The sequence below is a fragment of the Harpia harpyja genome, chromosome 16, assembly GCF_026419915.1.
Source record: "Harpia harpyja isolate bHarHar1 chromosome 16, bHarHar1 primary haplotype, whole genome shotgun sequence".
NCBI classification, from domain to species: Eukaryota; Metazoa; Chordata; class Aves; order Accipitriformes; family Accipitridae; genus Harpia; species Harpia harpyja.
The window spans coordinates 4,760,535-4,776,530 of record NC_068955.1 but is presented as its reverse complement, the minus strand read 5'-3'; the positions used below and the strand labels follow the sequence as shown (position 1 = coordinate 4,776,530).

Below are 15,996 nucleotides of genomic sequence, written 5' to 3'. Positions count from 1 at the left end.
ACAGCACGCCGGACCCATTCCCCTTATCGCTAGTCCCCACGGCCGTTGCTTATCCTAGCAGCTGAAATGCATGAAAAGGCTCTAAATAACTGCTCTCTGAAAGGCTCCAGGCATGAAATAGCACAGCCTTGCACCTCTCCTTGGCCCCTTGACCTTGCAGAGTGCCAGACCAGCATTGCTCCTGCTGATGCACTGGCATCCATCCCCTGTGTGCATGGGGTGTGGGGAGGTCTCAGCATCCTCCTGAGGAGGAAGGCTCTGGCTGCAGCTTATTCTCTGGTTATCGTATTCTGGGGCATGGGCTTTGCTCCCCAAAGGTCCCCAGGGGACAGTGGGATCTCGGAAAGGCAAGTGCCTGTCGGCTTTCTCCAGCTGCTTCAGGGGTGCAAGGTGTCTAGACTCGTCTCCCCTCCCATCGGAGAATTTATTCAGGGCCTGCCAGTGGGAACTGGCTGCAAACTGCTGCTGCGGGAGGATGGTGCAACTGGGAAACTGTCAGACATAGCAGCTCTGCTGCAAACCCCCTGCCAGCCCCTCCTGGCAATAGAGATGCAGAGAAGCCATCTGCCCTTTGCCTGGGATGGAGGGCTCTTCCCTGGTGCTGTGATGCTGCACTAGCGGGACTGCCTGCTTTTGCTAACGTGGCTGTACTTCAAGGGCTTGACCAAGCTGGTTTGCACGAGTCCTTGCAAGGTCTGCCAGGGCCAGGCCAGTGCAAGTTGCTGTGGCTGACTGGCTAAGCTGCATCAAGGCTGTTGCACACTGGTACCTGACACTGTCTGCTTTTTGTTCTGTAGCTTTCACGTTTTGACTCATTTGTGGGCTGGCCTGATGCTATCAACACTGTTCTTATCTTCTGCAAAGCAGGCAGGGTCCAGGCAGGTCACCTTCTCATGCACGCTTGCCTCGCCGTAGGCGTTAGGGCTGAATACATGAGACAGATTGAGTGAGCTGGAGGTTGTACCAGGCGGCTCTCGGTCTCCTATCGCAGGCAACTCTTTCCATTTGCCCCCGGTTTGTTTGCAGTGTGGGGGGAAGAGAGGGAAAACAAGGGGCAATTCAGCGGCTGCGAGGTGGGACCCAGCTGTTTGAGCAAGATCTGTAGGCAAGGGGGATGGTAACGTCACACCGAGAGAAAATAAAACCATACCTTTGGCAACTAGCAACGGGTCTTAACGGCTATTGACGGCAGCAATGGGACTTGCAGGGGCGTTGTGTGCAATTCAGCTCAGAACTGAGGTCTGGGAGTTGGCCACGATCGCAGCTGAGCTGTGCTGGGCACCTTGTGTTAGTGGGGAGAGACCCTGCGGGGACCCAGCCTGGGGGCTTCATCTCCTTCCCCACCTGCATCCCATGCGGATGTGCCCTGCTTAAAGCAGACAAAATGGTTGTACTCGATCCCCACTTCTTGCAGACTAAAAATGTCTGGAGGCTGCAGCGCAGTGCTGGATGCTTATGAATCTTAACCCGAGTCCTGCGTATCAGGCTGGTCACAGACCCGTGCTCTCGGGTGGCTGGGGTACAGAAGCGTGATCCCCAAAATCAGGGCTAGGTGTTTTGCTTTTCCCTTCTCTCCCTGTGCTCGCTTTGTACGCCAAGCTCACAGCGAGGTTTGGGTGGGTGCCGGCTGTGTGGCCCCTGTGTGGTATCTGCATTAACTCAGTGAGTCACAAAAAGCAGTATAAATTAATTACACTCCTGATTCTTGGCTTTTCTCCATAATTAGCAACAAGAAAATAATGAGGCTTGAATGAAAACATTTGCTTTGATCTGGAAGAAATTGTTTTGCTTAGGAGCTCTTTCTGTACCTGTGTCTTTAAAAAAAAAAACCAACAGTCAACTTCTAACCAGGAAATGTCATTTTGGAGTGGAAATCAAAACAACTTCTCCATTCCGGTCATTGAGGCCAATGGATGCTTCTCTTTAAGGTTGCCCCAGCCAACCCAGATTGCTGAAACCAGCCCAAAGAGAGCTGCAGGAGAGCACTCAGGAGACCTGGACCTGCATTAAAACCCTGCCTGCTCCATGGTGAAGCAGAACAGGGTTTGGCAAAGCCAAAGCTGCAGCAGGGCCCCCACACATGCCGTCCCGGCAGGGCGGCTGCCGGGGCAAGCCGCATTGGTGCTCGGTAGGGCTGGAGGTTCAGGGCAGGTGGTGACGTTGGAGCTTGTGAGTCGCAATGGATGTAATTTAAGTATCACGGTTTTACCACCTCCCCTTGCAGGGTGACACGAGCCGTGGCCTCGCTCTATTTTTAGGTGTAAATCACCAGCTATTTAATTCCTTTCTAGCAAGTTCAATTTTCATCCTCTTCCCTCGAGACTTCCCCATTACATCTGGTACTTGTGCCGGTGCCGAGCACATGCAGCTCTCTCTCCGTGCCCTTCCCCAGGCTCCTCGCTCCCTGTCTTTGCAGGCAGGTCGATGGATCTGACTCCATTTTACAAGGGAGGCTGCACAGCAGGGCTGAGACACGCTCCCAGCAGCTACAAGACATCCCATGAGGGTTGTGCTGGAGGCCACCAGCAATCAGCAAAGCCCAGCTGATCTTTGGGCAACTGCAGCAGCAGCCGATGGTTGAACCGGGGAAGAGGGAAACCCAGCACGTTTTTTGGGAGGAAAGGGGATAAATGGAGAGAAACTGCGGCCAAAATCTGGGAACGTGAGATGGATTTTCCCCTGGGAGCCGGTTGCAAAACATTCAGTTCCTGCATTGCCATCCTTACAGGGCTTTAACCCTGCTTGGGGCTTAGCCCCACATCCTCGACCCTCTACCACCCCAAAATACAGAGCGTGAAAACCAGGTCAGAGTGATCTTTGTGCTTTGCAGACCCTGGAGCCCAGCCCCAACTCTCCTCCCTGCCCCGCTATTTCTTCTAAGCAGAGAAAGAAGAAGGGGATGGTGCTGGGTAATGGCTTTGCAGATGACTAGTCCCCCGGCTGGTGACACATGACTGACTTTGTGGCTCATCCAGCAAAGCATCCACATGTCAGGGCTCTCCGTGGTCCCCGTGTCCCACAGGAGCATGGGAAGATGTCCTCAGCTGCCTGCATCCCTCATCACTGGGTCCATGGGTTTGCTAATGACACAGGGCTGTTGTATCTCCGTATGGCCCACCCGGACCCTGCCAGCCTGGTATTCTGAAGGGTTAAAGTGGCCTTTGGAGGGGCCCTGGTGCTGCTGAGACACGTGTGTCTCCTTCAGCCGGTGCTCTCTGCAGTGTCCTTCAGAAGGGCAGCTCTTCTGAGCATGCCTGCTCCCCCTCACCGCCTCCTTCCCGGACCCCGTGCCTTCTCCCAGGGCTTTTCCAGCACCGCAGCACGCTCCGCACCCAAGCCACGCGGCCGCTCGGTCCCACCCTGCAGCCCAAACAAGCACCCATGGGTCCCTGGGGCTGCAGTGAGCATCACTTGGGGGGGGGCTTCACCACCCCCTCGCCCAGACTAACCGCTCATCTACCTTCTTTCAGCAAAAATCATCCAGGGGGTGGAAGAGCTGTCTAATCCCTGGTTAATAATTGTGTAATTTCTCTCGGGGCTGCCGCCTGCCTGCTGGAGCCTGCAGCTGCTCTAATAAACTTCTGAAGCCTGGGAGGATGGGGTGTTTTTGTAACCGTTCTCATTTCTTGTGCCTCCTGTTAGCTACCAGGCATCTTCCTGGAAGCAGCCTGGCTTTCCTGCAACACTCCCCATGCGTGGGCGCTTGGGAAGCGGGGTGAAGCCACAGGAGCATCCCGCTTAACCATGAACGTGCCGAGCCCTTCCAGCCATGCTGTGTGCTCCCTTCCCTCCTTTCTCCCCCTGTTTACCCAGCTCCAACTCAAACACCAACCAAGTGGGTTTTCTTCCCTCCTCCTTCATGTTTCTTCTCCTCCTATGAAAGGAGGGGACGTTAATCCCGGCCAAATTAAATTTGCAGCTCTAGGAGGATGTGATGGCTGATGGCAATCCCAGCTGTGGGTCTGGCTCATGGGGACGAGTGCACGGCAGCTCTGGGGGCCAGGGGGAACCCCACAGTCCCCAGGGCTGGCACGCTGTCTCGTGGTGCAGGCTGCCTCCAGCATCAGCATTATATATATATATTTTTTTATATATATATATTTTTTTATATATATATAAATATTTTTTAAATTTTATTTTCTATTTATTGCCTCTGAACACCAGTGTTTTTCAGGGCCGTGGGGATTGCAGGGGCTCTTACAGCTCCAACTCCAGCAATGTCCCTGCGCTGGGAGCCGGAGTGGGAGATACAGATGTCTCCCAGATCTGGCCTGGAGCAGGGAAGTGCGTGAAGGCTTTGCGTCCTTTCTTTCATCATATGTGTTCTTTTGAAGTGTTTGATTAAAATGTTCTTAAAATGTTCTTTCCGCACTGCTTTGAGAGAGGTCTTTAAAATTAGGGGAGCACTGCCAGAGCTCTGACTAAGCCTGACCTTGGGTCCCATGCCATGTGGAGCTGTATTGCAGCAGCCAGGGTGATGCGAAGGGAGAAGTCCTGCATGGGTGGGATGGGGAAATGCCATCAGGTGGGGAGGGAGGGGACCTTATAGGTGCTGTAGGACACAGCACCTCTGGTCCTTGGGGCTCTCTGTTGTGGGATGAGGCTGGGCTGAGCAAAGGGGTTTGCTCCCTGCTCCCTTTTGCAGTAGGTTCCCAGCACCAGAGCCACCTTGACAGCCACTGTTGGTTTGAGAGCTGCAAATCATCCCCTTCTGGCCTTGTGAGAGGGTTTTCAGATTGCTGTGAGCAGCTCAGGGCATGGAGATTGCCTCTACTTTAGCTGCAGCGCAAGAAGCATCGCCTCAGGCAAATGCTCGTGTGGCACCCAGCACGTTTTGACAGCAGTGATCCCCTTGGGTGGTGATGCTGGGTCTGGGTTGGGTGCCCAGCACCCTTTCCTCCGTGTCCCTTCCCTCCATATCCCTTCAGGCTCTTCCTGCCCAGGCTGAGGATGGAAGCAGATCAGATATGGTGGGGTTTGAGTCATTAGGCAACGAAGGCGCAGATGCTGCTGGATGGAGCTTATATAATGCCAGGCACAGCATCCGACCCGTGCACCGGGGCTGCGGTAACCCAGATACAGCCGAGGAAGGAAAAAGCCACACGTAGGTCAGAGTCTCTCCCAAGCTGTTTGGTTGGGAGTAAATATTTACACGGCACTGTATCTGCCAGCAACCAGGGCCTTGGGAAAAGCAGCCCGGCTCCCCCTTGGTAGGGTGGGGATGAACCTTTAGCAGCTGAAATCAGATTCCTTGCGTTTGCTGGGGCAAGGACCGGCCCTTGCAAAGTCTGGAGACCAAAGGCGGTTGGCTGTGCTGGGGCCGTGCTCAGGTGTCTTCATTCAGCTTCCACAGCCTCCAAAATACAAGCCTGCTTTATGCACCTAGGGGAAAAATAATCTGCCTGGCTGCACAATCCAGCAGACACTGGTGGTTCTTGCCACCGCTGAAGTTAGTGGGGGAAAATTCCTGATATTGCCCTCAACTGCCTGCACTTGGGTAGAAATGGCCCCATGCAAATCTGCTGACACCAAAATGAAGACAACTGATGTTCAAAAGCTGCAGAGCAAACTTTTGCAGCATGAGCATCGCCTTGCAACAGCTTTCCTTGGCCAAAATCACTTTAATTTGAAGGATGATGATTTCTTCCTGTCCTTCAAGTGCTTAGAATGCGGTTAAAACTGGAAAGCCACTCCCCAGCTCCTTTCTGCCCTAACCCGAGGAAGAGCTGACCACCAACAGAGAGCGATCCCTCTGTTCGCCTTGCTGGGCACATGCAAGCTGGGGTGCGTGATGTGGGTGAGGAACCATTTTAATAGGAACTATTAACTTTTGGATTTCCTTTTCCTTGTTTGCTCAAGCTCTCGGGGTTGATGTTTACTCAACTGGTCTTGCTTTTAATAGTTTGATGCTGTTGATAGGGGAACCGCTCCCATGGAGTTTGTTTTCCAAAGAAACTTGGGGGACTGCGTGCCCCGTGCTGGTAATTTGGGGATTGCGGGTTGCTCTCAGGGAAATGGGGTCTCAGGGGACTTCCCTCCTGGTGGGGTTCAGGAAAACCAGCTGAAACCCAGTGGGTGCTTCTCCATGGGAAAAGCTGCTCCGTGTACTCGCCTGCCCACTCCTGCGCATCCCTGCTCATCCTCCGGATGCGGATGTGCCGGAGACCAGCTGCCTCATCCCCTCTGCTCCTGCATCACTTGTTTATTCAGGGTGTGCTGGCAGCAGCGTGCCGGGAGTCTCGTACGCCTGGTGCAGGCACTGCCTCTCCGTTACTGCTCCTCGCTCCTTAGGGAAGTGCTTCCCGTGCAGCCGGCACAGCCCTCCCAGCCAGGCAGACCTCTTGGATGCTGGCTCCTGCCCTTCTGCTGCGGCAAGAAGCACTTGCTGCTTAACAGAGGAAAATGAAGGAGCACTGGGGGTCTCGCTGTGCCTCCCCCTGCCTCCTGGCTCATCCCGGGTTTGCGCTGGCGGCAGAGGATTTGCAGCTCCCACTGCAGTAGATGAGTCCCAGTTTGCAGCAAGGCCACCACATTTGGGGACAGGCTGGTGGCAGCAGTAGGTACCTGGGCAGGCGAGCAGCCCGGCTACCTGCTGTGCTAATAACCTTTTACTAAAGCAGCCGGGAACAGGAGCCTGGGGGGTTATTAAGGCTTATTATTGTTATTATTAAGGCTATTATCAAAACTTATTCCCCTTTCTGCTGCCCCTGGATGTGCCTGTGGCCAGGCATCCTCATCGATCAGCATCCTGCCGCAGCCTTCCTGTTCCTCCAGCAGAGAAATTCAGGCGCAGAGCTGGGATCGGACCGGTTCACCCCTGCCTGGCATCGCCCCTGCGGCGAGAGTGTTTCTTCCCATTAATCACCCCCACCCCGAAGCGGGATGCTGGCCTGGCACTCAGAGCAGGATCCCAGCAGGATCCCAGCAACAGATTGGTACCGATGAGCTTTCGAGTGCTCTAAAAATACTGAGTGGAGAAAGCAGGGAGCAAAAAATGGCTGAGATTCAGCGAAATCAAAGGCATAATTAACATGCAGCCCATGTGAGTGTATTTTTAGGGCCCTACAAAAAGGCTCTAAAACATTGAATTCACATCAGCACGCGAATGTTCCAGTTTAATGGGATCCTGGGGCCTGTGGGGAAGAAGTGAGAGATGCTTAATTGTTAGTGTTTGTGTTTTATTCATGATTGAACGTACTTAGCAAGTGAAAACTGATTTGCTGCAGGCTTCTCGCTGCTTGTGTGGCTTTAAACCTTACTCTGGCCAAGGATGGCGTATGCTGAGACGGGCAATTGCCCGGTGTGCTGGAAGGGCCGGTTGTTCCTGGTGTTTGCGTGAGCTGTGCTTGGAAAAGGGTTTATCGCCTCCCCTCTGATGGGGAGCTCCTGCCTGGGCTGCCTTGGGGTGCTCAGCACTTACGTGGGCTCTGGGGGGATCAGAGACAGAAGAAAAATCCCATGGGGGTAAATCAGGAACCGCATCCAGACCAGGAGGTCCCTGAATGCCGGTGGCCAGACCCTGGGAGAGCACTGGGAGAAAGCTCGGATGCTTCCCGTTTCCTCCCGGCTTCCCCTCGTGTCCGAACCCAAAGGCCACAGAGCAGTTTGCTCAGAGATCGGTGCTGCTGCAGCAAAGCCAAAGTAGAAACCAGACTCCTTCCCACATCGATCCAGCACCCAAGACCCATCGGAGCCACCTGGGCACTGCCAAAATGGCATGGCCAGACCTGCGTGGAGCCTTGGGTGTGATGAATCCTCCAGCCTCTGCAGTGCTGGGCTTGCCCATGCCAGAGGCAGTGCCTGCAGCTCAGGTAGCAATTTGAGGTCTAATCCTGCCCTTGGGGACCTGTGCGTGGACATGGCCATGGCCGGTAGTTGAATCACTGCCTGTCCTTAGGGAGGGATTGTGGAAGCGGCTGCTTTTCCCATTGGAGCCAGATTCATGCGGCACCTTCCCCACTCGGCTGCGCAGGTGGAGGAGGGATGAGCCAGCACCGCGGCGCAGATGTGGTCCCTGCAGGCTCGGCGGGGGGGGGGGGGCGAGGGGGCTCGCCGCGGCGCAGAGCGGCTCCGGATCGTCAGCGGGATGGTGGCTCGTTAGGGAGGGGGTTTTTTTTATCTGTTGTGAAACGATGTGCAGATGGCACAGCCGCCCAGCCGGAAGGAATGGAGGAACACGGGATGCCAAGGCAGGGTTCCTTATTTTAAACCGCTTCCCTTGCCAGGGAACAAATGTGCTTCACTTCAAAATAATAATTATAAAGCCTGGGAGAGGATCCAGGGAACCCAAAATCCTTCTGTGGGTATGGGTGCGTTGGCTGAAGTGCTGCTTTGCTTGGCGTCGTGCTACCTGCCCGACCCGCAGGCAGATGCCTGCATTGCCAGGGCTGTGGGGTGTGTGGTGGATGTCATCCCAGCGGGTCTCGGCTGGCTCAGAGACCTGCATTTGGGGTCGTGCTGGGATTTAAAAGGGGAAAACAAGTTCCCTCTTACCTTGCACCCCAAGGAATAGCCCTGCACCATGAGGATATGTCCTGTCCCTGCTCCGTGCCCAGGAGCAGCCCTGCCTGCAGGGAAGGCAGATGTTGCTGCAACTGGCCGTATAAAACCTCCCAGCTTGTTCCTGAAGCTGCAGGAGGGGGAATAAGGAGCTGCTCCAATTGCATCCTCAAACCCACCGAGCATCAGCTTCCCTCCCTGTCCCCTGTGTCAGGGACACCCAGGGACACCCAGGGATGGGCACTGTGCTGCTGCCTCCTGCCAGAGCCTGGCACGCTGGGTGTAACGGCGCCTGGGTGGGCAGACTGCTGTCTGACGGGAGGTAAATGCCAGTGCCTACGTGCGCTCGGGATTAGTAGCTGCGATGGGAAGAGCTGGAGCCAGCAACAGCTTGTGTTTTGAGTACTGCCTGTGCCGCAGACGGCTGTCGTGGGGGCCTGGGGGTCCCCTAAGAGACCCCGGCGTGCCCAGAGGGTGGCTGCTGCCTGTTGAACTGGGGCTCGCTGTTATTTTCTGGCCTGAGATCAAGCAATGCCAGGGTACGTGGGTCTGGTGAAGCTGCAGTTTCCTCTTTACAGCTTGGGACCATGGGGAAGAAGGGGGTTAGAAGGGGAAACTGAGGCATGCAAAGAGTAAATGATCCTGAAGAGTGCAGTGAGGGCTCGGAACTGGTCCCTGGCTCCCGCGGGGGTGTCCTCCTGCAGAGAGCATCCTCCATTCATGTAGCTAAAGTGTGTCTTGCTCTCTCCTCCTCCTCTCCAGGCTTCCACGTGATCCCTTCGGTGTCTAGCATCGTTCCTGAGAGCTGCCTGCTCATCGTGGTGGGCCTTTTGGTTGGGGGGCTCATCAAAGGGGTGGGTGAAAAGCCCCCCATTCTCAAGTCGGACATCTTCTTCCTCTTCCTCCTCCCACCCATCATCTTGGATGCCGGCTATTTCCTCCCCTTGCGCCAATTCACTGAGAACCTGGGCACCATCCTCATCTTCGCCGTGGTGGGGACGCTCTGGAACGCCTTCTTCTTGGGTGGCCTGATGTATGCTGTGTGCCAGCTCGGTGGCCCCGGCCTGAACCACATTGGCCTCCTGGCCAACCTGCTTTTTGGCAGCATCATCTCGGCTGTGGACCCAGTGGCCGTGCTGGCCGTCTTTGAGGAGATCCACATCAACGAGCTGCTCCACATCTTGGTCTTCGGGGAGTCCCTGCTGAACGATGCCGTCACGGTCGTAAGTGGATGAGGGGGGTTGGCCAAAGGCATGGGGTTCGCTTTGGTGGAGCATCTCTGGGTGGTGGCACCAGGATTGGCAGCTATCAATCAAGCCCTGTGGGCAGTACCATAGATTGTGTCATTGCAAGCTGCCAGGTGCCTCCTGCCAGCTGAGCTGCGGCAGCTCTGCTTGCTTCTAACCTTTTGCAGGTGCAAAGCTAAATATAGCAGCTTAAAACACCGCAGAGGTGGGTTAAGGTGAACCATTTTACTTGGTGGTTTGAGGAGACTGAGAGCATGTGCCCAGCCAGCTACTGCCTCTCAGTGAAGAGCAGGACTGTGCCCAGTGCCTTGGTCTCCTGGGAATCTGCTCTGCTGGGTGAAATTGCTGCCTGCTGCCGTGCTCATGCCTGTCCTGCCAGGGGAAGCGAGCGGGAGTGTGGAGGGGCTGGCTCTGGGTCAGGCAGCACTGCCATGTAGCAGCTGCTCCCTCCTGTCTCCTTCCTCATGTGGTCTTCCTTGCTGTCCCCCAGCTGCAGCACTGAGGAGGTGGGAGGGCAGGACATGGTCAGCCGTGGCAAAGGAGGAGCTGCGGGGGCTGCAGCCAGGCTGGCATCCCGCCTGGGTCACCCCTCAGTCCCAATCTTTGAGCAGCAGCTTTGCAGGCACTTTGGAGAGGTTCGGGGGCCAGGCCACCCGCTCTGGGGCCATGCCATTTCCAAAGGACATCTGTGTCCAGGTGCTGGCTTGGCCGTCAGCGTGGTGTCCTCCTCTCTGCAGAGCTGACCTCTAAATTTACTTCTAACCCACTGCTTTTTCCTGGCTCTTCTCCCATATCCCAGCTGTCCGCTTCGGAGCTGGCTGCTCAGCATGCTGCTGACGAGGTTCCTGGTGATGATGAACGTGCTGTCGCACCACAGGGCTTTTCCCAGGCACTTCTCCCCGCTTTTGACCAGAGGGGCTGCCTGCAGGGTCCGTGTCCCCGCTCCCATCCCTGGGGAATGCTTTTGCCTTCTGCTGTCACATCTGTCCCTGCCCGTGTCCCCGGACCCGGCTGGCACCTCGCCTGCCCACTGTTCGCAAGCACTGCCATCCCTGCAGGATGCCCTAAAGCCCGTTTCCCATCCTGACACACCTGCATCAGCTTCTGCTTTAAAATCTCTCCAAGAAATGTGTCTGGGGGTGGGAGAAGGCGATGCAGCCCGGGGTGGCTCCCTCTGCAAGGTTGCCCTCTTAGCTACAAAGCTGCGTTAAGGGTTTGGGCTGTGCTCTGGGCTGAGCAGGGCAGATGTTGGCTTTTCTCTCCATGCGGCTGTCAGGTGTCCCCCAGCCTGGATCTGTCCTGACCTGCTCGTTGGGAAACAGAAACAGTCTCTGGCTGGTTCAGACCTTGACCGAAGCCCCTCCTAGGACAGTGGTTGGGGCTGTGTTGGAGAGCAGAGCTGTCCCAGACACATCTCTGATGGCACCGTGTCACTGTGAGCCACAGAGGACGGGGAGGTGGTCGCTACGCGTCTGCGTCTCACACAGCAAAGCACCACCAGCTTTTTTTGGCACGAGACTTGGTCAAGCACAGGACCCAGCTCAGGGTCACCAAGCACTGGCACACTTCATCTCAGGTGTGCCATGCTCAGTACCTGCCTGGCTCCCTTTGCTGCTGCTCTCCCAAGGAAGGTCCCCATGCAGGTCTCCTCTGAGGTGAAGACATCTCTTGCCAGCGGGGCAGTTTGAACCCCCCTTTCCCTTCTCCCTCCCAGGTCCTCTACCACCTCTTTGAGGAGTTTGCCAACTTCGAGCAGGTGACCATTATCGATATCATCCTCGGCTTCCTCAGCTTCTTCGTGGTATCGCTGGGCGGTGTCTTCGTGGGTGTCATTTATGGAGTGATCGCTGCCTTCACATCCCGCTTCACCTCCCACATCCGAGTCATCGAACCCCTCTTCGTCTTCCTCTACAGCTACATGGCATATCTCTCTGCTGAGCTCTTCCACCTCTCCGGCATTATGGCGTGAGTTGGGCACGGGTGGGATGAGATGCCCTCCTGCCCCCAGGACCGTTTGGAGGATTTAGTCTGGTGTAACCACAGCCCTCTGGCTGTCCCAGCACGGCCAGTACCTGCCCAGTGAGGGTCAGAGGTGTGTTTGGGCTGGGATTTGCAGGGAGACAGATGAGGGAAGTGACTCTCTTTAGTTGTCCCACAGATCGCAGGGCACTGGCAGCCCATTGCCCATTCTCCTGGGCACACAATAACAGGGCCTGCTGGGCACTCAAGATGACATGTTTTTGTGCTGCCTGCCTCCGATGCTTACTCCTGCCCTGCCAAGGGGAAGGAGAAACCTCATGTTGCCTTCTCTGGAGGCCTTGAATAATTGCTTATGTCTTGCAAGCCCTGTCCTGCTCTGGGGTTTGGTATAAGAGCACAAAACACTGCTGCAGGGCCAGGGGTTGGGGCTGTCCCCATGTCCCCATGGCTGCTGAGTGCCCCCACCTTGCCCTAGGCTTATCGCCTCTGGAGTGGTCATGCGGCCGTATGTGGAAGCCAACATCTCCCACAAGTCCCACACGACCATCAAGTATTTCCTCAAGATGTGGAGCAGCGTAAGCGAAACCCTCATCTTCATCTTCCTGGGTGTCTCCACTGTGGCTGGCCACCACTACTGGAACTGGACCTTTGTCATCAGCACGCTCCTCTTCTGCCTCATTGCGAGGGTTTTAGGTGAGGTGTCAGTGTGGTGGCAAAGTCCTTGGGGACGGTCCTGGGTGATGGGCAACTCTCAGGGCCACGAGACCCCAGTTTGCCTTGCTGGGGAGACTGGTGTTGACTGGTTGGCACTGCTCCACCGTGGGCATCAGCCTTGCCGGTGGTTGGCTTTGTGGGAAGTTGGGGTTAAGGCCACATTTGTGCTAGACGTGGGGTTGAAGCTCGTGAGGGGTATTGGGATGAGCAAGCAGGACAGCACCCACCTGCACCCATGGCCATGAGGGGGGGACACTGCACTGCACTGCAAGCTGGGCTGCCAGGAGCGGGGGGGGTCTCTTTGGGGCTGGAGGGCATCCTTCACCATCTGCTCACGAGGCCCTGCCCCGCTCCCCCAGGCGTCCTGGTCCTCACCTGGTTCATCAACAAGTTCCGAATTGTGAAGCTGACACCAAAGGACCAGTTCATCATCGCCTACGGGGGCCTGCGGGGAGCCATCGCCTTCTCCCTCTGTTACCTCCTGGACTATAAGCATTTCGGCATGAGGGACATGTTCCTCACAGCCATCATCACGGTCATCTTCTTCACAGTTTTTGTGCAGGTTGGTGGCACGCAGGTGGTCATGGTGTGGTTTCAGAGGGAAAGGGGGTTATTCAGTGAGCCACATGTGTGTGCGGAGAGTGAGGAGCATGTCCCCAGCCTCCATCCCTGACCCTGTCACTGTCCCCCTTCTCCAAAAGCTCTTGAGACTGCCAGGTGACACCGGCAATGCGGAGCCCCGTGGTTCGGCTGTGCTGAACCCATCCCGCTCCCACCGGTGTGCCTTGGGGAGAGGTCTAACCCACCCTCCCCATTCCCTAGGGCATGACCATCCGGCCCTTGGTGGACCTGCTGGCCGTGAAGAAGAAGCAAGAGACGAAGCGCTCCATCAACGAAGAGATCCACACGCAGGTAACCCACTGCGCCCGGCCGGCTCTTCCCGCGCGCTTCTCTTCGCCGCCTTAGCCCTCTTCTCTCTCTGCTTCTGCCACCTCCACCGCTGTAACCAGGCAGGTTTACAGAGTGGGAGCTGCCCCTAAATCAGTGCCCAAGGTAAGGGGGGACGGAGCGAGGGCTCTCCCCCATCTGTGTCGTCCAGTGCCCGCTCCGACCCAGACCTCCCCTGTGCCTGGTAGAGCAGCAGCCCGGTTGTGTAGGACCGTGCTGCCCTCCTGAGGCCCATCCTGGACCCACAGCCCTGATTTTGCACCCCCTGAGTGCCCTCACCCCTGTGTCAGCCTGGGTGTCGGGGTGGGGAGAGGGTGGGCAACAGCCCTGCGAGCTGCTTACACCTTGGACCTTTCCTTCCAGTTCTTGGACCACCTTCTGACAGGGATCGAGGATATCTGTGGTCACTACGGGCATCACCACTGGAAGGATAAGTGAGTGCAGATGTTTGGTGACTCAGGGGATCCGTGGGTGAGATGGGGAAGGGTTTGAATCACCACCTGGCAGGTTTTCCAGCCCCGTGCTGGATTTTTCCCTGAGCTGTGATATACACACACACACTCCCCTCGATAAATTACAGCCCTGAGTTGGGTGTAAGTGGGGCTGCAGGGCTGCACCCCTTTGCCATGCCACCTACGACATGCCCACAGCAGTGTGGGAACTGCCAGTGGCCAGTCCCTGCAGGAGCTCGGGACCATCCGTTGTAGGTGTGAGGAGCTGCTGGGTGTTTTGGGGGCTGCCTGGCTCAGGAGGGAGTCAGGGAAGCCTCGTCTGACCCACGCTGGTGGGAACCAAACCATCTTCTGCTGGCCTGGGCCAGTGATGGGGAGCAGGGAGTGGATGCCGGGGCAGGGGGAGGTCTGATGTGTCGCTGCTCCTTCTTTTCCCACGTCCTCGGGAAGGCTGAATCGCTTCAACAAGAAGTACGTGAAGAAGTGCCTGATTGCGGGGGAGCGGTCCAAGGAGCCCCAGCTCATCGCTTTCTATCACAAGATGGAGATGAAGCAGGCAATCGAGCTGGTGGAGAGTGGGGGCATAGGCAAGATCCCCTCCGCTGTCTCCACCGTCTCCATCCAGTGAGTTCCCTGGCCCTGGCCGCCCTGTGCCTCCGACGGGCCCCTGGCTTAGGCTGAGCGCTCCCTGCTAGTGGCCGGAGATCAAGCAGACATTGGGCCCTGCCATGGCCATCACAGTGTCACTCTGAATCCTGTCTGTCCACGCAGGAACATCAACCCCAAGACCCTTCCTGTGGAGCGCATCCTTCCAGCCCTGTCCAAGGATAAGGAGGAGGAAATCCGGAAAATCCTTCGCAACAACCTGCAGAAAACCAGGCAGAGGGTAAGGTGTCCCCTGGCACCGTGCATACACCCTTTGCTTCCCTGGGGGTGGCCAGGACCACTTGCCACCAGAAGCCCTCAGGGCCAGCTGGGCCTTTCACCCCTGGTGTCCCTGCCTTCCTGCCCCTCGTGTTCCTGGTATCGTTCTCCCTCCCCAGGAGGCTTTTCCTCCTGGGATGGTGCTGGGATAGTGCTGAGGGGGAGGCTGCCTCGGTCGGTGGTTGAGCCCAGCATTTAAACCCTCGCTGGGCTAAGTGGGTCCAGTTCAGGCATCCCATGGTAGCACACAAGGCACGAGCCACCAGCTTGCCTGGACGTGCTCTGCCCACTGGTGGTTGTTTCATCCATCTCCAAGCGAAACGGGTGCCGTGACCTTCCTTTGCCTTTCCATGTGTTTTTTTTAACCCGTCTCCTTGGGGCCTTTTCCCAGTTGCGATCCTACAACCGGCACACGCTTGTGGCCGACCCCTACGAGGAAGCCTGGAACCAGATGCTCTTGCGGAGGCAGAAGGCCCGGCAGCTGGAACAGAAGGTGTCAAGGGGACGCTGGAGCAGGGATGCTGCCGCTTGCTGGGGAGGACGGGGGGCCGAGGAGGGCTTCCCAACCTGGGAAGGACATCGGTGTCCTGCATGGGGAGGGGGATGAGGTTGAGATGACAGTGGGTGACCCCACGCCATGGGGGTCCTCTGATCGCCCCAGACTCTGAGCAAGTCCTTGCAGCACGGCTGGGAGGATGCGTGCACGTGTCCTCTGCATCCCGCTGCTGCTTCTCGCTCATCCCTGTGGCCTGGGGTCAATTCCCTGCCTCCCCTTCCCTATTTACCCTTGCCACTCCGATGGAGACGGTCCCTGTGCTCCAATTCCAGATGAACAACTACCTGACGGTGCCGGCTCACAAGCTCGATTCGCCCACCATGTCCCGGGCTCGCATAGGCTCAGGTAGGTGGGACTGAGCTGCTGAGGGAGCGCCGCTGCCGGCACTTTGGTGCTGAAACACTCGGAGGTTGTGTTGTCCTGCACCCCCTCAGCTCGTCCGTGGCTCTCCAGCCCCGATCGTCCCCATCCCGCTCCCCTGTGGCAATGGCAGCCAAGCCCCAGGGGTTTGCAGTTCTCGACCCCGAGCTCTGCCTGAGCAGAAGCACCCGGCTCGCTTCCCGGCACAGTTCCCACTAGGAAGTGAGTTTGGAAGTGAGCTTGGAAGTGAGCTTGGCCGGTCGGTGGAGCCCAGCTTGCTCCATCCACACACCCATATTTCTGGCCCTGCCTCTCC

The 15,996-nt window shown here is 56.9% G+C and overlaps 1 protein-coding gene across 2 annotated transcripts in view; it reads left to right on the top strand.

Annotated features, from left to right (window-relative positions):
• Positions 1–15,996, top strand: part of SLC9A1 (solute carrier family 9 member A1) — a 31,307-nt gene that overhangs the window by 12,937 nt on the left and 2,374 nt on the right. Inside the window, exons 1-11 of one of the 2 annotated variants that reach the window (XM_052811207.1) lie at positions 7,325–7,811; positions 9,262–9,722; positions 11,461–11,711; positions 12,202–12,419; positions 12,800–13,002; positions 13,263–13,352; positions 13,752–13,822; positions 14,291–14,464; positions 14,612–14,726; positions 15,156–15,257; positions 15,593–15,665. In XM_052811207.1, coding sequence (XP_052667167.1) covers positions 7,718–7,811; positions 9,262–9,722; positions 11,461–11,711; positions 12,202–12,419; positions 12,800–13,002; positions 13,263–13,352; positions 13,752–13,822; positions 14,291–14,464; positions 14,612–14,726; positions 15,156–15,257; positions 15,593–15,665 — 1,852 coding nt within the window. In that variant the 5' untranslated portion in view covers positions 7,325–7,717. Of the gene's footprint in view, positions 1–7,324; positions 7,812–9,261; positions 9,723–11,460; positions 11,712–12,201; positions 12,420–12,799; positions 13,003–13,262; positions 13,353–13,751; positions 13,823–14,290; positions 14,465–14,611; positions 14,727–15,155; positions 15,258–15,592; positions 15,666–15,996 lie in introns of those variants that run through there. The other variant, XM_052811206.1, reaches the window with a different exon arrangement.